We start from the raw sequence: 22,896 nt of genomic DNA on the forward strand, positions 1-22,896 counted from the left end.
TCCGTTCATTTACTCATCGTAAGAAAGATTAACTGTCAAGTACCATTCGGTTACGTAATAATCAAGACCATTCTGTCATTATTGTGTATGATATTCTGGTATTCTTGTCCTTTATTTTGCTAATTTGCTTTGTCTATATGCATTTTTGTGTTACTTTCAAACTTGTTTGTTGCTCATCTTTCATTTTTGCTATGTGCTTGGTCTATATGCCTTTTTATGTTTCTTAGTTACATATATGGCGTGGCTCTGTACTTATACATCCCGTCATAGTGTCATTGTACTATGGTTAATTTGTTTATTCTTGACTTTAATTTGTACTTTATATACTTAGCCTGCATGTCATTTTGTGCTTCTTTGTTACATGTTTGTAGGCTTTCTTTTTTTATTTAGTGATTAGGATAATAGCACAATTTTGACCGCTGTATTATTGACATTTATACCTATTATGTCGGTTTGTTTTCTTTACACATTGTTGTCAATATAATGAAATTTGATGCGACTGTCATACACATAGGAGGTTTAGCTAGCTATAAAACCAGGCTCAGTGCACCATTTTCTACATAAGAAAATGCCTGTACCACGTCAGGAATATGACAGTTGTTATCCATTCGTTTTATGTGTTTGAGCTTTTGATTTTGCCATTTGATTACGGACTTTCCGTTTTTAATTTTCCTCAGAGTTCAGTATTTTTGTGGTTTAACTTTTTTTTGTAGGATGACATTTTTAGCCTGCAACCACGATGATACTTCGTAGATTGAAAGTTATCTACAATAATACTTTTCTATATTTTCATCTTTTTTCAGTGCGTACTTGCATGGATAGTAATGTATGCACAGTAGGAGACGCTTACACTGCCGATGCACCAGTCTCGCGCCTGTTGGACTTCAAATAGAATCCTTAGATTTTTTTTATACCCTGCTCAATATATAAACATATATACATGGATTGATGAAACTTGAACAACAGTAAATAAAGGCAACAGTAGTATACCGCTGTTCAAACTCATAAATCCATGGACAAAAAACAAAATCGGGGTAAAAAACTAAAACTGAGGGAAGCGCATTAGATATAAGAGGAGAACAACGACACAACACTACAATGTAACACACACAGAAACGGACCAAGCATCAGACAAAATCCCACGAGAATATCAAATATAACATCGAAACCACATACATGAAGATGTTTGTGGATAGAATTTTCCCATTTTAGTTTCGCAATGCAAAACAAAGCAGACAATTTATTGATGAATTGTGTTTTATTACGAATCGCTTACATACTTAAAAAGTAAAATATCATTTATCAATTAAAAAAAATACATACAAACATTTATTGAAAAAATGATGTGTACACACACATTTGTGTAGTATATTACCTGTTTATTGTGACAGTATTGTTGAAATGTTGATGGTGGTAAATAAACAATTTATAGATTATAATTAAAAACTATATGCACAGATCAATTATACATATACGTAACCACAACTAAACATCTAATAATGCAAAGACAATGTTTTGGAGAGCACAAATAACGTCAATATAGAATCCATGATCATAAAATACGTTCGACTTTTTGTTGCATAACAAACACGTAAAGAAGTGAGTGCTAACGTAAAATATGATTCAAAAATACAACTTGTATAACATTTTGTGTATCAGTATATCTTCCTTCTTTATAGAAATTCATGTCTTTCATGTGTCAAACTGTGCCGCTTGTAATTCTTTTTCTTTTTATTGACACAGTTATCCTTGAATATTTCACACAATAAGTTTAAACCTTCATTTCATCCAGATTGAGACTGTGATTCGAGCTTTGTTCTCCTTTTTACAAACGCGACAGCATCTTCATCCCACAAACGTTTAGCTAAAACATCTAAAGCACTTATACCTGTAAATTTTAAAGTATAAATCATTCATAGTTTATAGACATTATAGTAGTTGAGTCTAAGATGAACGATCTTTTTGTATAAGTTGTTATTGGCTTTGCACGAAATGTCAGTAACCGTGAGTACTCTCAGATCTGTACGTAGGTTTTTTGTTGTTGATGTTGCACAAGAACCTGTCCTCCTGCACTCTGTGTTTTTTGTTGCATGTTTTGTTTCATTTGTATCCATCTGATGAGTCTTAAGGAGTCTTAAAGGGACTATGTAAAACAAAGTAAATGTAAATAAAAGGAAGAGGGGATATGGTGAATTAATTATTCAACTCACAGTCAAATTGATATAGTTGTGATTTTAATATCAATGCGAATCTTCTATTAATATATCGTGGTTTTATGAATACCAATGCTCAAAAGGTTCTTTAGTGATGATTTATTGATAGGTTAATAAGACCAATGCTATGTTTGGTCTTAATACTTTATCACGTAGATTTAAAATAATATGGCAACAAAATAAGATGGAACTATTCGCAAAAACATATGATCAAAAGATAGCAAACCTTTTGGTTTTGGGTGAATCAGTGGTTTCGTCATAAAACTAATTGACTCATAACCGGAAACATCTTCGCCATTTATGCCTGGAATGTCACACAGTTGTATGTAAACTTCACCAGCAAAGTCATTTTGGAATACGTAATCATGATCCATGACAGTTAACACTAGTACGGCTCCTCTTCTCTTACACTGCTCAGGTGTTATTGAACTGTAATGAAGAAGCACATACAGTAATTAAATGAATAACCTATGACAGAATGATTGATAAAAGACCCTAATGTCAGAGTACTGGAGGTAAGCGACAATGATATTTAATAACAGCAACTTAAAAAAAAATAAGCATTCTGAAATATACTGTTGCTGATTAAAATCAAAGGTGAATAAAATATTAGTACTTAACAATAAACATGATAAACAATATTTAAGATGAAGTACGTTTAAAAAGAAAGCTCAACCCCTCGGACAATCAACTGTAGCATGTATTTTTAAGTTTACTGTTTTTTGCTGGTCTTGTAATCTAAAGAGTCGACCCTATTATATGCGTATGGATCATTTGTTGCCAATAAGTTCTTATATAGGAAAGGAAGAACATACAGAAATATGATACATATCTGTTTTAAAATATTTTTCTTGTCTTTTATCCGTCAAAGCCAATGTTTGCTCTAGTATTGTGTTGGTTGTGTTATTTAGTCGCTGTTTAATTTGTGTATAAATTGTTCGGAATGTTTTGGTGTGAATGAGACTGGAAATTTACAAAAAGACTTAACATGACTAAATAATTTATTGTTCAGACTTTTCAGATGAGGTTTGGATCACAGTGACCGTTTGAAAAAAAACTAATTCACTAGTGACTATTACCTCATTATTTTTGTATTTACTTATTCAATTATAGTTTAGTGAAAATACGTACAATTCAAATGTTTCTTCAAACACTGGATTCAAAGTTTTCTTCACTATTCTGGTCTGTTCAGTAGGCACATGTGGAAATACGTGATCAGGACAGAATTGTAGAACAACATATGGATCACTGAAACCTGTAAAAATTATAAAAATTACCAATAAACATTAATCGAATTCATCACAGAGTAAGATTTAAAAAAAAACAATTCAGACCTACTTTGCTTTTGACATATTGAGAAAAACATACCTTCTTAATTTTTGTATGTAATATCAATGAAAATCGCATGCGTTCAAAGGGTAAATAAAGCAATATAAGCAATCCACGGATTATTGTTGTTGTACTTGTATGGGTACAGATCAAATGATAATAAATGGAGATATAAGACAGTCTGGCTTTTAAGTTAATGTATATTATCTTATCTCATGCTATTTAAATGTGGCTATAAAATACCAACATATTTCTAAAACTCAATTGAATTGATGATGTATATTTTTCTTACCATTAGCATCCAATGGGATAAGATTCTTAGCATCAATAACTGAAAGAAATAAAATATTTGATCGCTTTAATTTCAATTAAGACGATTCTGCTAATGTTTAGATTTAACATTGGGCTATCACAATATCGATACTTTTTAGTAGCAGGAATAAAAATGAATTTCATTGTACACATGAGATGTTTTGATTCCTTGTGTCAGTTACATGATTACATGTTGAAAAATCTTGATACTTGTATTAACTAAACGATAAACTAAGTCAATAGTATTTCTGCGCTGCCATGTTGATTTTTTCCTGCAATTCTATATTGTTTGTATTGTCATATGTTTTATTCCATTTTTTTTAAAATAAAATATATATAACAAAATGTTAGCTAAAGTTTATACCACATCAATTTCAGTCAGACTACGAACAACAAATTATATGACACTGACTCGTAAGGGAGTCTCATACATGTACTTATTTCGCAGAAAGTAATTTATTGATACGTATCGTGACGATAGCAATGCATACCAGACCCGTTTCTCAAATAACCATTTAATACACTCGAAACTACAAGAATCTTAGTTTTAATAAATAGACTTAATAATGAAATAGCTGATCAATATATCAAATACTAGATATCAGTTATTTTAAATGGTCCAAAGAGTAAACCTTTTTTTTAAATCATATTGTCAACGAGGTACATACATACAGATTCAACAAATAAATAAAGTACTCTAAAGGACCAGTACAGCAATATTGTCTTGAGGTCTTTGTGTCGATAAAAAAACAAAAAAAAAACAAATGAAAATGCATAACTTCTTACCTTCCACAAATATAGAGTGAGTATCATGCTTACACCAGACCCTAACATTGATTTCACCATATTCCTTCGAAGTCGTATTTTTCTATAAAAGAAGGTAAAAACATCAGGTAATACAAAAATAGTTCTTAACAGAGATTATTCTGTGTGAATCGCTGAACCATCTTGATTATACATTTTTATCAAGGATGTGTGCCTAACTTATGATTCATCTTTTCCTAAATACTTTGTAGCCCCCTTAACTTTTCATTGTCTGTTTATTCAAAGGGTGCAAAGTTAAATTATATTTCAAAATATATTTAGAACAAATCAATTCTATTGTAGTATATTTCGAAACCATTGTTGATTCTTAAATACCTTCATAGAGTTAATCAGTCGTTGCCATCCAAAATTGTCGTTTGCAAAATCCCATTTGCCAGCAAATGTCATTTTTCTAATGCTGTTTCATGAAACAAGCAAACTGATCACATCACATCACATGTGAGTTCTTTTTTCTATTAATTTTGAAGTTTTTCATGTTTTCGTAAAAAATATATTGAACAAAAGTTTTTAATTGATATAAATTTTATAATTTCCTAAATGAAAGATGAATATGTTATGAACAATAACATTGCTCTAAACATGTTTGTGTGTTGAGGGACTCTATAGACCAAATACTTTGACGAGTTTTTTTTCAAACTTTATAATGTATTTAAAGATTACCTGTTGTTCAAGTTTTTCTTCATAAAACTTCTCCATCAAAGCAAATGTATCCATTTTGTATAACGATAGTCTATTTTTAAGATCCTGAAAATTATTATGTATGAAAATAATACTTGTACAAATGCAGAACATGGTTGCTTATCTTGGAGATTTTTTTTAAGCATTTTTCGATAGTCATTTTTGATGAGATTTATGAAAGCACAGCACAGTCTGATGTGCTTTAAGTGTATGTCTGCCAATACAAAACCTCTATATGTTTTAAGGTCTTTAACCAAGAATGTCAAAAATCTTCTGTAATTATTTGTCTCGTTGCACATTACATGTATCACTACCGGTTACAATGAATATCATGCTTTAATTTTCTACAGAACAAGTATATCCAATTACTGCATGATAATAAAAGAAGCAGATAAATTGTCTCCCCAAGAATAATGTCACATACGTACCCTTAATTTCACGTATACTAACCTTTTTTACTTCGTACTTCATGAAAATTTTGAATCGTATCACCTCGTTTGTTGTAGATCACTTAGGAGATAACTGTATTGTATTTAATGCTCCGACGGCATCAATTGGGGATTTGATGGTCGCAAATTAAGTTTGCGCGTTTGTTCCATAGCATTAAGTGTCAATTGATGCCATGTAAATAAGTGACGTTATCCAATCAAAATGAACGTTACAAAAGTTGTTGCATTAGAATTTTATTTCTTTATCAATAGACATGTTACGAAAAGGTATATTCTCGACACTGAGGTTGACAAATAACACTTTAAAATTGGGGACGGCGTCAAAACATTGATTCTAGATTTAAACAGGTAACATTTGAATCTTGTGCGTCTTGGTTAATTCAAATCACATTTTTTTAGAACATCATTATGTAAGCTCCTATATGACAATTGCTTTTGTGATATCATAAGACATAAAAGGTGTACGCGTGTCGGATTGGTTGGGCTAGAAAAAGGGGGGCTGAGAGTTATACAAGTTCATTCGATTCTAGTTATATTGATAATTAATACATAGTAAGCACGTTAGATATAAGTTTTGTTGTTGTATTTCAGTTCCTGAAAAAGTTCTATCTGTCGCTCCCCTAATCCCGCACAAAGCTCTACAGTCTGGTTGTTTTTTTCTCTCTCGGGTGTCTCAATACTAAGGCTTTTCTACCTCAGGCATAGATTACCTTAGCTGGATTTGGCAAAACTTTTAGGAATTTTGGTCCTCAATGCTGTTCAACGTCGTACTTTATTTGGCCTTTTTAACTTTTTTGAATTCGAGCGTCACTGATGGACGAAACGCGAGTCTGGCGTATATACAAAATATAGTCCTGGTATCTATGATGAGTTTATCCATAAGATTCAAATGACTCTGAAAGTTGTTAAGCGTCTTATAGCGTGTTCAACATATACCCGCCACTCTGATATACGCAAATTCATATATTTACATTTTCTTCTTTCTGCTCGTGGTTTAAGCTCTTCGTTGATGGCATCTCTAAGGGGTAACGAGGGACGATCGACATGGATAAATTTTATCCGCTAAGATGACAAAATTCTAGGGGAAATCTAACTCCTAACCTGGTCCAATTAAAGACCATATATTATACTGTTGAGCATCATTTTGATGTCCTAGGAAACCTTATATAATTTCTGTTGTCCTAAATAACCTCTGAATGAATGCAATGTCTGCATAAGGTGTTGTTAAGATGTAAATGCATAGTTATTATGCAATTCTTTTGAAACTCTGTAGGGATGTTCAACCGGTGAGTTTAGGGTTAATCTTTAGGGACTATATGATCTCTAGCTTAGCGGGGGAGTTGCTGATCGATAGGCATTAAGCTTGGCGATCTACCGTGATTGTATTGCTCAGGAGATCTTCCACGTGTATATTGATCAGGTGATCTTCCATTGAATTGGAGATGATTATTTGATCAGAAGAACCGAAGTTATATTGATCGGCCAATCAACAGTTATGCTGATTAACTGAAAGCATAAAATCAGCTAGTTTTGTGACAATTTGTGTGAGGTTAATATGCACCTCATTCTCCAAAGGACTGCTCATATTTCCTTTATCGGTCGGTGATACTGCGCCATCAGCAAAGTAGACTTGTCAATGGTCATAATTGGCACTTCTTGATCCATATATCGCCATCTGATTTTCTATTGAGCATGTTGAGTGTTTCAATTGTTTTAACGCCTTGCTGAATGTTTCTCGGTTCCTCTCTATTACATGCCTTGAATAATCTTTGTCTTTACATCCTCGACGGAATGCTTTGGATCCAATCTGGTTTGCTCGTCTTTCTTGCTGAAGCGCCAAATGAATGTTAATTTAAGGCCTTGGAATCATCATCTGTGTTTACCTTGCGAGCGTACTCAAAGCCAACATCGGCCTGGCAATCTCGGGCCTACACACATTTTTCCTGTTTTCCCGTTGTCATCTACCGCGGTCAGTTAGTTCAAATTGGTAAATGAACGCCTCCCAATTCAAAGATCCGCTTCAATTGAGTTTTTGCATTTTTGGGAGCTGTGGGCTTCGGCTCCGGTCCCTTGCACCAAGATTTTTTTTGCCATCGGGTATATTTTCTTTCCACAGAGGAGTCCGAAGAAGAGGTGTTGCCACACTTATTTGGTTTCCTCTGACCTTTCCTGGATCGGTCAATGGAGTTAGATTGCTGTTATGGGAAGCCTGTTAAAGCTCCAGTAGCTGACGAGGTTGTCATAATTGGAGTTATAAATGTGAGATTTGACATGGCCTCGAAGGGGGTGATGCCGTAAGTTGGCATTCAGCATTGGAGTAACTTGATAGAATCCACTTGAAGCCAATTGTTTCTGTAATGGTGTGCTGCTCTGAACCAAATATTATTGACTCATAGTATATGGTAAGTGTGCGTAGGCAGACACATAAGCCTTTTGCTGGTATCCTTGATTAGTACTAGAGGTTTATATTATGTTCTTAAATGGAGATTGTTGTTAAATAATTTGAACTGTCTCATGCAGGGCCAAGGGCCCTGACAGGACTTTTGACTTAAGGTGAAGACATCTTCAACAGAGTTGGTGCGGTTGATGGTTCATGCGAAGTACAATTGGGGAAGACACAAGGCATGGATTGTGTTGTGTACTTTTGGTAAACTTGTGTTTTACTGGCTAAGGTCAAATTTTGGCTTAAATGATGTTTCCATTGCAGGAATTTTAACTTCTTTATTTCGATTGTCCAGTAATTCATTTACAACAGATGCCAGTTGTTGGAAGGTACCCTGCTGATAGAATGCACTTTTAAATTGAACTGTGTCTCCTTCCTCAGTTGTTGTCAGCTTGTCCATTCGTCTCACCACAACATTCAATATCTTATTGGTCTGAACATCAATTCTGCCAAGCAATTATTACTAGCCTTGTGGTCTATCCTGTCTTCAGACTGCTGAAGCTGCTGAGATATTGCTCTCATCTCTTCGTTATTATATATTCATTGCCTCTCTCTGTTCAGCTTGAAACGTAATGAGACCAACACATGTTTTATCAATTCGCGCTTCGCTCTGTTTTATATGCCGGTAAATCTCAGCTGTTCTTTGAGCATTATATTTTCTATCTGCTTAAAATTCTTAGTACAATTGTTTAATAGTAATTTCTGAGCTGCCCTCTATCAAAGCGTCTTCAGCTGTGGGTTTCTCCATATCCCCAAGTGATTCAGTTTCTACTACAATGTTCTAGTCCTTATTGTCCTCAATTCCGGCCATTTCACTGATGTGTGTTTAAATGATTCTCAATTCACAATTTAATATCTCAAATGGCAAAATATTGCGACCCAAGAAATAAGATAGGCACTGAATAATATCTTAAGGAAGATAAATCCCAAATCACAGCTTTGATGTGTGACCCAAGACGACAAATAGTGCAGCTTTTAATGAAAGCTACTACTGCAGCTTTTTATGAAAGCTAATACTTTGTGTATGAAATGACAAGCAAGGCAAAATCAAAATGAACAGAACTGGGACAGATATTAAATGACACTATACATCAATAAAATGCTTATATTCAGGTCAATTCTCAATAATGAATATTTGCTTATTTTTCAAGTCGGCCATTTTGAAAATAGCCACCATTTCGTATTTCATATTAGATAGATCAAAACAAAATCTTGCTAAGTACACCAAGTCATTTAAATATGTTGATGTTTGTGCTTCCGGCATGAAATCCACTGTGGTTTGTGCAATACTGGAAAATATTTAAGAACGGACGGCAGCCATCTTGAAATAAGCCGCCATATTGAATTTTGAGGGTGGGTTCATAGCTAATATTGCTTAGTACACAAACTTGTACCATCATGCAAAAAATTGGTGCTTTCCTCATTATTTGAGAAATTGTTTCACCGATCGGCCGGACTATATGTTGTGATATTATACTATTGTTTCAGAAAAAGGGAGAAGGTTTGGTACCATTAAAACCTTTAATCCCGCTACAAATATTTGCACCTGTCCTAAGTCAGGAATTTGATGTACAGTAGTTGTCGTTTGTTTATGTAACTTATACGTGTTTCTTGTTTCTCCTTTTTTATATAGATTAGACCGTTGGTTTTCCTGTTTGAATAGTTTTTACATTAATAATTTTGATGCCCTTTATAGCTTGTTGTTCGGTGTGAGCTAAGTCTCCGTGTACAAGGCCGTACATTGAGCGTTAATGGTTTACTTTTATAAATTGTTATTTGGATGGAGAGTTGTCTCATTGGCACTCACACCACATCTTTCTATATCTATCATAGCATTATACGAACCAAAAAATATTTTGGGGTCGTAAAAAAAAAAGCTAGAATTTTCACTTTGGACTAATTTCAGATAGTCACTTTTAAAAATTTCTTGGATTTTCATATAACACAATTGTATTTTGACCTTATAGAATGCAAGTTTGTTTAGTAGTTTTGTGTATTGCTGTCAAATTTATGGTTTTAATTAATAGGTGAGAAAAAACTAAAACTTTATTTTTAGGCTAAATTCAGATAGTCCCCTTTATTTGTTTATAAATTTTCAAATCAACTTTGATTTTCAAATTACTCTACAGCTATATTATTTATATATTGATCTTACAAAATGCCAGGTTTTATAGTAGTTTTGGTGTAATGCTGTCATTTTATATGTTAATAAATATAACAAAGCTTACATTTTCAGTATAGGCTAAATTCAGATAGTCACCTTTAAATTTTATATAACTTTTTCAAATCAACCTGGATTTTCATATAACTCTACAGCTATCTCATGTATATATTGATCTTACAGAATGCCAGGTTGTTTGTCTGTTTGGTTAATTTCGGTCAAATTCTATGATTTAATAAAATGGTAAAGGTGTAATACCACCAAATCATGGTACGTCACATTCGGTTGGATACGAAAGTAGGCATAAAAAATATTCCCTTGAATTTGACAGTTGTAGAAAATTAACCCTGCATTTCAGTGCACTTAAATTTTTTCCGAGTCGTAAATATGTATGTTGGATGTCTGAAAGCAGCATTCTTTTTTTATTTGATGGTCTTATAAAATATTTTGGAGCATTAAGGTTACATAGTTACCAAAGCAGGTAACCAGTAAATAACAGTGTAAAAATTGGGTTGTTTACTTCCGGTGCTGGTTACTTTCTTATATGCAATGAAATGTAGTGTGAAATTTTCACTGTATCACTGGAAAGGATTAAACTTTATACATGCAAAGTATTTCTTTGGTTGAAATAAAGGTAAATACTATACACTTTTTTTAAAAGTGCCAATTTAACAAAGACTAATAGGGAAAAATCAATGGTGGTTTTACACCTAAATAAAAATGCTGCATCAAAGTCAAAAACGTTTCTACCATTGCTTCAGAAAGACAATAATTTCTTTCTTGAAAAGTAGAATACAGTAAAAAAAAAGTGACATTTATATGAAATATAAACATGCTCTGTTATTAAGACAATAATTGGTATTTCAGCATAGAATAATTGGTTACTAGTCTAACAGCTATTGTCCCTCAACTTAAATAATCCCCTTTATTTTAAAATGATAGGGTATTTCTTAAAAATGTATACAAATTGGATATTTAGTTAATATGTTTTTTATTGTTAATAAAATTGAGAATGGAAATGGGGAATGTGTCAAAGAGACAACAACCCGACCAAATAAAAAACAACAGCAGAGGGTCACCAACAGGTTTTCAATGTAGCGAGAAATTCCCGCACCCGGAGGTGTTTGAATAAAATAATAATAGTTTGAATAAAATAATGTCCTATGTTCACAAAAGAGGAAAACGTTGGTGAGTCAGACCCTATGAAGTGGATTAAAAATGTGTTTGTCCTACTATGGTTTGCACCTTAACACCTGCCTGATAAATATTGCACAGTCCATAATATAAATTATATATAGATATATTTTTAACAATAAATGCATTTTATCCTATAGTTTATATACAATTCAAAAGGTCAAGTGTTGGGAATTTCCAATTTGATTCCGGAAAATAAACAATTATATCGCCCATCAATTTGAAATGAATTTACAATTTGACTCATTTTGTCAAGTGTGTATCATTTAACTAAATTGTTTTATTATTTAATGTGATCATAATTGTTACAACCACATTTGAAAAAGTGCTCCGAAGTGAGGTGAGCCTTTTGATCCAATAGGACAGAAATAAATTAGAAATATATAATTGTCTCGTTATCACAATTTAATCAGAGTTCAACTGATCAGACAAATTCTTTACTTTTGTCTTATTAAAATGTCCTGTACCAAGTAAGGAAAATGACCATTGTTATATTATAGTTCGTTTCTGTGTGTGTTTCATTTTATTATTATACTTCACGTTAAAATGACATATTCGGCGCGGTTGACAATGTTTTCTCCGGGTAACAATCTGCTCTATCACCCTCTTATTTATGTGTTATTTAAATAATGTTGTGTCATAGTTCTCCTCTTATATTTGGAGTGTTTCCCTCAGTTTTAGTTTGTAACCCGGCTTTGTTTTTTCTCAATCGATTTATACTACTGTTGCTTTTATTTACTGAATGTAACAAGTGTTTGAATTTTCTCATGCTATTTAAATGATACAGGAAGCAAATGAGGTACTTTTGAAACCCTTGCTTTTGAAAAATCGAAACGTTTTTGTTTTATCAAATACCACAAAATGAATGATCCAAGCTTTGATAATGCTTTCAAATAATTTCAAGACACGTGATAGTAAACTATCTTAATTGTCTGTTATTATAAAGTCAGGTCTTGCACTTAGTTCATAATTGAAGCTTATTTTACAGTACTTTGGTATTTGACCGTGTTTGAAGATGATATTGAAAATAATGGTCACACACTGTTCAAAAGAGCAGCTATCTCCGTGAAGCAAATATTAATTTTGTACTCAGTCATGTCCCGCGGATTTTCTTTTTTGGACTGTCTTATCAAGTCAGAAACCTCTTGTTCAGTTTTCAAACCACCAGCTACTCTATTTCAACGGTGCAGGTTTTGATAAGGTTATTGAATGTGCTCATTGTTAGAATTATCATTGTCATTTTTATTTCAAAGAATATAATCTAATATCGCATGTTTGGTAATAAACGTCACAGTATAACTAAAATAGAAAACAAAACCAAGATATGGGATAACCATCTATAACACAAAATTATAAACTGCACAGCAATAAAGTAATAAAATTTGGTATTTGGGCTTTTATTGCCTTTCTTAATCTCAAAGTCACACGAAGAACTGGATCTTTCACCTCTGTATAAGAAATCTACACTACATACAACGGTATATTGCTGGGTCTTCTAAATTATTGATCTCAATTTTATCAACAATGAAAGCCGGGCTTCAAAGTTAATGCGAAACTAAATATTCTAGAGGTGGTGTGCATCAGATGTGGATACTGAAAGATCTTTTAGAGTACATACAATATAAAAATCCTTCATCTTGCAACAGTATCAAAATATTTGACTTTGCTACACTTTACACAAGTTTTCCACATCCCAAACTAAACGACTGTCACAGATTTAAAATGTTAGTATTGCTTTGTTTCATGAAAAAAGAATGGCCAACCTAAATACAAGTATTTTGTCTAAGGGAGGGATACATCCTATTTTGTAAAATACAATGTATCACTCTGATTCAACAAAAGCTCCTCTATAACTGACATTATAAAGATGCTTAATTTCTTATTGACAACGTTTTTGTATCTTTTGGAGAACTTGTTTTTTTTCAAGAAAATAATCTGCATTTCAATGGGGATCAACTGAGCCCCTCTGCACCTGCTCACAAAGAAGCTATTAAACCAAAATTTCCAAATGGTGAAGTTGAAATCATCCGTTTGTAAATTATATGGACGATATCACCAGTTGGTTGACCATTACGGAATATCCGTTTCAAAGATAATAACGAATATTTTTCTATACGTAACTACAATCCCTTCCCCTTTTCAAGAATGTCAAATAAGACTTACAACCGTGTTTGAACTAATATGAGCAACACGGGTGAAACATGTGGAGCAGAAGGATCTGCTCACCCTTTCCTAGGCACCTGAGATCACCTCAGTGTTTGGATTTTTTTCGACTTATAATTTTGAATGTCCCTCTGATATCTTTCACCTCTCTTTCACACTGAGACCATCAAGACATAGCACAAAAACTCACCTTAAAGCAAGTGCAAGAAGGCCCCTAGCACCGACTTGAGCGGCTTTCTTTGCCCCCCAAAAAAATAATTGGATAGATTTTGATAGATGTAACAACACCAAAGGGGGCCCGGTAAAAAAAGAACACACTGGATGGCAATGCATATTTTAAACAAAATTGTTCCTACGCATAGAGTAAACCTAAAAATATGTAGCATATCTTTCAGTAATTATAGTATCAGATCAAAGGGAAGGGACACATAATACACGATGGTATTGAAGTATGGATTCTAGGTACTGATGTTTTTTTATCAGCTTATTAAAGTGTTCTTTAGATTTTCTCTGTAAATTATCACTTTTGATGTTATGGAATAAGTCTTTTGTTGATAATATCCATTTGACATAGCTCGGTACTAACACATCCCGTCATTATGGCATTGTACTATTGTAATCTTTTGTATTATTGTCTTTCGTTATTGCCTTATTACTTTGTCTATATATATAGCTATATGACATTAAATTTGTCTTTGTTGACCTTTTTTTGTGTAATTGAGATTATTACTCGATGTTGACTGCAGTACCCCTATTTTTGACATTTTTACCTTATATATCTGTTTGTTTTCTTTATACATTATTTTCATTTTAGTGCATTTTTTGGCGAATGTCATACAAGTGAGAGGACAAACTAGCTATAAAAATGATAAAACCAGATTTAATGCACAATTTACTACATCTGAAATGACAGTTGTTATTTATTCGATTGATGAGTTTGAGCTTTTGGTTTTGTCATTTGATAAGGTACTTTCTGTTTTGAATTTTTCCTCTGAGTTGGGTATTTTTTTATTTTCACTTTTTTCCAAATAACTGTTATTTTTTAAAAAAAATCCAATTTTTGTTGTTGTTGAGAACGCTGACGTAGTAAAAGAGGGACGAACGATACCAGAGGGACTATGGTGAACACTAGGCGAAACATGGTTAAAAACAAAGAACGCAAAAATAACTCGACTTATCGTTTAGAATGTACATCCATAAAATGTGAACTTCAAACAGCTGAAGCATGGTTTATTTGTCGATTGTCGATATCGAGACTCCCATAGTTCGAATTTGTGAAAAAAACGGGCTAACTCATAATTGTGTATTAGTTATACGTTGTTTTTTTTTGGGAGGGGGGAGGAGAAAAAAACATGAATAACTGCGTATTGGGATTTAACTGGACTGAAGCAAATTGGTAATTGAGTTAATCATCACACAAACGTTTAATTGCTAGAAACATCACGAGTTGGTTGACCGTTATGGAATAACCGTTTCACAAATGATATCGGATATGTTCCTTACGTCGTAACTACAATCCCCTTCCCTTTCATGAATGTGACCTACCGAAATAGACTAATTACCGGATTTGTAATCACATAAGCAACACGACGGGTGCCACATGTGGAGCAGGATCTGCTTACCCTTCCGGAGCACCGGAGATCACCCCTAGTTTTTGGTGGGGTTCGTGTTGTTTATTCTTTAGTTTTCTATGTTGTGTTATGTGTACTATTGTTTTTCTGTTTGTCTTTTTCATTTTTAGCCATGGCGTTGTTAGTTTGTTTTAGATTTATGAGTTTGACTGTCCCTTTGGTATCTTTCGTCCCTCTTTTAATTTCAATCAGTATTTATAGTGCACCACATCTGTATTTAATAGACATATATTACAATTGCAATGTCAAAACTATGATAATAGATATAGGAAGATGTGGTGTAAACACATGTTATACCGATGGTAATTATCGATTTGTTATTACGAGTGAATGGCACTATGAATATGTCGACTTAAATAGTTAAATTTCAAAAATTTCTTTATGAACTGTTACAAAAGAAGTCACTGGAAAGTAACATAGTTTATTTAAAATGTCTTGTGAATATGGTGTATTGCAGTCATTTTTACGATATTTGAGACCTAGAGCTTCTTAAAAAACACCATAGACATATCGGAATGACCAAAGACCTCGGTATCACTGTACGCAGCTTTAAAAAGGCTAGCTTTTCACTCGCAAACAAAAGGTGTACATGAAAAGGATCGTGCACAACCAAGACTTGTAAATGCAAAAAAGCCATGATACCGTGTGGAAGTAAATGTCACCCAAGCCTACATGTAAGAATGTAACTAGAGATGAAAATTAACTATGGTATCAATATTTAATTTTTACGTAGCTTTTGAATTATAAAATTAATATATTGTTATGTTACCATCATTTTTTTTTAGAAAAAGGTTTTGTATTATTGAAACGTTTATAATGTAATTTGAAATAAATACCTATATGGTCCAAATACTCATATGGTCCGGCCCGTTAATGTTCTAACGAGTATTATACTCATATGGTCCGACCATACGCGTATGGTCGGATCATATGAGTATACACATATGGTCATGACCTTACGCGTATGGTCCAAATACTCATTTGGTCCGGAACATATATACTTATACAGTCGAATGAAAAAGTGAAAATTGTAAAAAAAGAAATACTTTGTGTGTATAAATCTGATAACTTATGGTTGTTTAGAAGTAGTGAGTTTACTTTTAATACATCGTATAAAATTGCAGAGGTTTCTGAGTGTCTTTGGTTTTTGGGAATTAAACAGTTATGTAGACGAAACGCGCATCTGGCGTATAAAATTATAATCCTGGTACTTTTGATAACTATTTACACCACTGGGTCGATGCCACTGCTGGTGGACGTTTCGTTCCCGAGGGTATCACCAGGCCAGTAGTCAACACTTCGGTGTTGACATGAATATCAATTATATAGTCATTTTTATAAATTTTCTGTTTACAAAACTTTGAATTTTTCGAAAAACTAAGGATTTTCTTACCCCATGAGTAGATTACCTTAGCCGTATTTGGCACAACGTTTTGGAATTTTGGGTCCTCAATGCTCTTCAACTTTGTATTTTTTTTGGCTTTTTGACCTAATTTGATCTGAGCGTCACTGATGAGTCTTATGTAGACGAAACGCGCGTCTGGCGTATAAAATTATAATCCTGGTACTTTTGATAACTATTTACACCACTGGGTCGATGCCACTGCTGGTGGACGTTTCGTCCCCGAGGGTATCACCAGCCCAGTAGTCAGCACTTCGGTGTTGACATGAATATCAATTATATGGTCATTTTTATAAATTTTCTGTTTACAAAACTTTGAATTTTTCGAAAAAGTAAGGATTTTTTTTACCCCAAGAGTAGATTACCTTAGCCATATTTGGCACAACTTTTTGGAATTTTGGGTCCTCAATGCTCTTCAACTTTGTATTTATTTGACTTTTTGAACTATTTTGATCTTAGCGTCACTGATGAGTCTAATGTAGACGAAACGTGCGTCTGGCGTTTAAAATTATAATCCTGGTACCTTGATAACTAATTAAATTTGATATTGTTATGTCTGGGTATAAGTTCAATTGAAATAAATCTTCTTTAATCTTGTAAATCGGGGAAACAAAAATATAATGATATTCGTCTCCGATATCTCTATTCGTACATATTAAACATTTTCTTTCACCTCTGTCAATGTTATCTCATCTCCCCTTTTCTATTGGCAGTGTATCATGTGTATGATTTGATGTTCGGAATTTACAAAGTGTGAATATATCTTGGTCATGTTGAAATTTTTTTTTTCAAATTTCAATTTTCCTTAAAGAGCCTATACGTAATACATTTAGAAGTGTTCTAAATAGCTGAATTCCAAACTTTGCCATTTGAATTAATAAGTCAGGTTATGTTTTGAAATCAATTTGATAATTTACATATCTGAAAAACAAACTGAACTTTTATCAAGATTAAACGTTTCTACAGTTGACTTGACGATTAAAAGTGCTGTTAGAGACAAAACTCATTTACTAAATGTTCAATGTTGTCTTATTTGCTTGTATCACCGTATGTCGTATAAGAATGTTCATTTACATCAGATATTTGTAGTGTTTCATATTTTCGAATACCTTTGACAATAGTGTCGCTGTTATCACTTTCAATTGAAGATATGTCTATCTGTATTTCTAATTCTTCGATATGCGTATCATGTTCTCCATTTTCGTTATCTTCATGAATATCAATATCAGTTAAATTCCTACTGGGAAAGATGTCGGATTCACCCGTTAATGATTTTGGTGCGTTATCTTTCAAACTAGATTTAAACTGATGAATGCTACATGGTGTTATAAATTGACAGTCACTGTTCTTGGTATCACAATTTTCCAAATGTTCATTGCTGTTGACACATTGACTTATTGCACAAGCATTATTTCTGGAATCTTCTAGATAATTGTCAACGTTGACTGGATTAAAATTCACAGTATCAATATCATCGTAATGATCTTGTCTTGTAGCCGTTTCTCTGTTTCTAGGTGCCAGACTTGTCCTGCTAAGACATAAACCAAAGTATTGAAAAACTGCACATCGGATTACCACAAGTTCTTGTGGATGGTCGAAAGGACTTGTCTCAGAAAAAAATATATCTCTATACCTGAAACAACTGAGGTTAATGTATAGAGATATATTTTTTTCTGAGACAATTTTGTGCGTTGATAATGAATCAATGACAGGAAATTCAACTTCATCGATATAGCTTTTATATTGTAGTGATACAAATCAGTATACACGGGTTTGTTGTTATATATTATATTAATATAACAGTAACATGTATAAATCATTTTCATCAATTTGTATATCATTCTATTCTACTATTCTATTAATAGGGCAGTGCAAGGGCATGATTTTTCTAACAGATTGGATTTGAGAAGGCACTCATATTCTCCCGCAAATCTAATCTTCCATGCAGTGTTATTGGTTATTGCTATGAGAGATCCCGGTATCTTTGAATGGGAAATTGCCGCAAAACGTTCTTGAGATATTCTTCCGCATGCCTTCACACATATTTTTGGTCCGTGTGCATAGATATATTAATGATATTTTACTTATACTTGTGCATGTAAAACAAATTTCGTTGTAGAGGGGTATAAATACAGCACAAATAACATTTTCCAAAAAAAACCAACCAAAAAAGTGAAAAAGTATATTTTAACAAAACGCATTTGACTAACAGAACGAAAAAAATGATGTTTTTTTAACCTTGTTGAGTGCCATCGGTGATTGCATAATAAATTGATCACAAGATATATAAAAATAGATCTTAATATTAATTTAATACTAAACAGAAAACAATAAACTTGCGGCAAAGATGTTTTACCACCAACATGAGGTGCAAAAATTTGTACACCAGATCCGGATAGCGACAATAAATGTCTCTTCAGTGATGCTAGGGATCGAAACGGTATTTGGAAGGCCATATAATTTATCTCAATTTTTGGTAGACTATATATATATATCTAAGGACAAAACATTCACGGTTTTCGCAATTTAAAAATAAGTGCAAATATCAAAACTTTGATGTAAAAATGTATAACATGTATCAATTAACATCATCATCTAAATAGATATTGTTCCAGGAAATATGAAAATTGTAATTTTCACAAGAGAATTATAAAGATACATGAACTCTGACGTCTTTAATTTTAAAGGGCATTTTTATGTTTTTATGTTACCAAAAGACACATTTGGAAAACGAATTTTGAATATCGACTCGATTTCGTCAATATTGTGGATATAGACAACTCTTTAAGATGAACATATTGGAACTCATTGAAATGATATAGAAGCTGAGGAAACCTTTTAATCAAGTATCATTGAAAATCCTACAACATATCCTCTTTTACATTGCTAAGTTCCAAATTTAATGAGAACATCGAATAGTTTACTTATTGAAATAAATAGAAAACATCTCAAAGAAATGTTTTAAAGGGGCACTAGCTATGAGATATATAAAAAATCTAAAGTTTGATTTTTTTCTGTTCAATCAATAATGAAAGTGAAATAGTGAAATAACAATTCGCTTTTTGCAGCCAAAATGGTTCAATTTTGACAAATTACGCTAAGAAACATTGATAATTAGTCATGCACTTGCAAGTGAATAAGTCGACCTCTTTAAATCCGTATTCATGTGAACTTCAATTTAACCCCTAGCTATAGATTGACAACCCATGCATTGTACGTGTACTAGTTATTTAAAGAAAAAGAATGTCAACAATGAAAGTGAAACTACGGTAAATCATTTGATAACTAGTTCGATGCACATAAAATCATTCATATACGGTTAAAAACAATGAGTAACATCTATTTTTAATCTATAAAATAAAATCAAACAGACCTATAAAAATCTAATTGCACGTGTTGGTTTAATCTATTCATATCTTTATTTATGTTTACATGGCTTATATGGTCATCTGAGGTCAAATTGATAGTTAATTAGATGCCGTCTGGACTAAAATACACACGAAACGAACCTACATTTTATCTACCCCATGCTCTGTAAACTGTTTATTTTAGACTTTTGATAGTTTGGATAAATGTGTTACATTGTTATAAATCAAATATGAGAATTAGAGTCAAATCGGTGACCATGAATTTGACAGCTAGTGCCCCTTTAATGTTGAACGATATACTTAAAAAACGAAATTATCGATATTAAATCGATATCGTTTTAACAACAATTTAAATAGTTCAACCAGATGATCAATGTTTAAAATTTGGCTGACAACATCGAATCCATACATAAAGCTAATGTTGCGTTTAATGCGACTAATATAGTAAAAGATGCATATTGATATTGATACAATACCGTCGATGTCGTCGAAACTAAGTTGTGTCTTGGACAATTCTCAAAATTGTATTCCAAATTATCAAAATAATTTTTAAACTTCTTTAATTCGAAAATTCGAAAATAGTTCTTCAAACAGAACTCCATAAAATTTGACTGATTCGAATTTCAGGAACGTTGGATTTATATTATATATGGATCCGTAAAACAATGAAAGAAATTTTAAAGACGTTAATATTATTTGAATAGCAACGAAAACATTACTCCATATTTAATTTGAATTGATACATTAGTTTTTGAAAAAAAAAGAAAAGAATAAGTTACTAACTATACAATTCTGTATACAGTCATATTTATTACGTTTGATTTTCCGTATAAAAGTATTTTATAATATTCTTTAAGTAATAAAAAATAATTTCATTAATTGGTTATAGAGAAGAAAAATGTGTATCGACTGTGATGCACAGGATGCAAAGAATATTGATCATAATTTGTATGATTTACTCATTATGAAAAAACCCTGATCTGGTATCTGTATTTTACAATTAAAATAGAGAGTTTGAATTACTGGTTTAAATACAGTTGTTCGTACCATTTCTTTATTATAGGGGGAAAATGGTAGTATGTATTCTTCCAAAGGCTACATTACTATAAATTTAAAATTTAACAGTTTTTATAATAAAAACCAGATCAATCTGCTACATATATTGATTTTATATGTGTTATTTATTTTAAAACAATAAATCTTGAAGGATCCGATTTGAAAAAAAACTATATACCTATAGCAGTTTCTGCAAAACCATTGTCTTTTTTTCAGTACTGAAAATAGGAATGAACATATGAAAAGTATCTTAATTAAATAAATCGTTATAAATACATATATACACCAGTTCTCATATTTATTAAACAACTCAAATTAAGATCCGGGTAATTTGAATTTATTGTTTCAATAGGTGAAAAACACCCTTAAAATCAATTCCACTCATCAATTTCCTTTATTGAAGAGGAAGGACCAAGGATTCGAAAGGAAAATCCAATAAGCATATATTTTCAATCCATATTTCAAATGAGCAAATCTGGAACTATACTAAAAATGATAATCTATCCGACACCGCTAAACAATAAAATCATTAATAAAAAAATATTTAAATCAAGCACAATCAACATAGCTGATGGAATGATTTCCCGATGTTCTTGCTAAGTAAATTGAGTTTGGTTTCACCAACTTAGAAAACATTCTTTGATACGGTTTAATCCATAGTTTACTTATTTCTGTATTGCCAAGTATACACCCATGAAAGAGCTAAATGTTTTAATAGATTTCTATTGGAAGCTTGTTTGTGTATCTGTTTAAAATCTACTTTACTAAGGGCCAATACCAGAAAAGACGTATTAAACAACTTTGGATGTGGGTATAAAGTCAGATACCTTGTCAATAGTTTTCTTTGACACGTTTTAATATTTGCGTGATCACGATGTCATTTATTTTAACATAAAACTAAGACAAAGTACCAAAAGAGTATTAATGAGTCTTCGAATAAATCTTGAGTTTATACATATATTTACCGTTTATGCTACACCAGCACAGAAATATCATTAATAGCACAGCTCCGAGTGTTAACGTAAATTCTGCTGGAAACACTTGTTCCTTAGAATGATGATGCTCTGCCAAAAAGATAGTCATTTGTTAAACTACAAGTGAGTCCGGTCCAGAAACGATTTTGTTCTAACTATCAAAATCATCATCAAAATATCAACATGTGCCAGCTACTACAGAAGGCCAGTTGACGAAACTGCAACTACCATTTTGATACTATCCACAAGGAGGACGAAGTATCAGACAACAATCTATAAACAGTTTTCATAAAATCACACCACAACATTCAATTAAAATTGGCAGTATCTCAGAATAATGTTTATCTAACGACGAAGATATAACGCGATCTCTTAAAAAACCCAAACTCATTATGATATCCATATATAAAAATAGTAAGTTGCAATAATACCCTCATTTAATGATGTTAACAAACCGAAAAAAAAACATACATATTTCAAAGTAACTTTAGTTTGCAAATTCACAAATCTTCCCCATTACGTTTTAGAAATTTAAGGCAAAGTATAGAAAATTATCACAAATTGTGCACCTACTGTCGTTTATGAATTCCGAGACCGATTTTGGGATTAATAATACTACATGTATAATTTTACTGGAAACGTTGACAAGTAAAATGTGATATTTCATTTCTTTGTCCGTTTTTTTCATGCAAACAGAT

At 32.4% G+C, this 22,896-nt stretch overlaps 1 protein-coding gene across 4 annotated transcripts in view; it reads right to left on the reverse strand.

Annotated features, from left to right (window-relative positions):
* Positions 1 to 1,239: 1,239 nt before the first annotated feature.
* The window catches only part of LOC139489226 (BAI1-associated protein 3-like), a 248,385-nt gene continuing 226,728 nt past the window's right edge, over positions 1,240 to 22,896 (reverse strand). For 2 of the 4 annotated variants that reach the window (XM_071275445.1, XM_071275447.1), the window contains 5 exons: positions 4,641 to 4,722; positions 3,835 to 3,873; positions 3,345 to 3,468; positions 2,440 to 2,642; positions 1,240 to 1,888 (listed from right to left, as the gene is read on the reverse strand). In XM_071275445.1, the coding sequence (XP_071131546.1) occupies positions 1,785 to 1,888; positions 2,440 to 2,642; positions 3,345 to 3,468; positions 3,835 to 3,873; positions 4,641 to 4,722 (552 nt within the window). In that variant the 3' untranslated portion in view covers positions 1,240 to 1,784. Of the gene's footprint in view, positions 1,889 to 2,439; positions 2,643 to 3,344; positions 3,469 to 3,834; positions 3,874 to 4,640; positions 4,723 to 5,339; positions 5,424 to 22,896 lie in introns of all 4 variants that reach the window. The other 2 variants (XM_071275448.1, XM_071275444.1) reach the window with 2 other exon arrangements.

This window comes from Mytilus edulis, chromosome 9 (assembly GCF_963676685.1).
Source record: "Mytilus edulis chromosome 9, xbMytEdul2.2, whole genome shotgun sequence".
NCBI classification, from domain to species: Eukaryota; Metazoa; Mollusca; class Bivalvia; order Mytilida; family Mytilidae; genus Mytilus; species Mytilus edulis.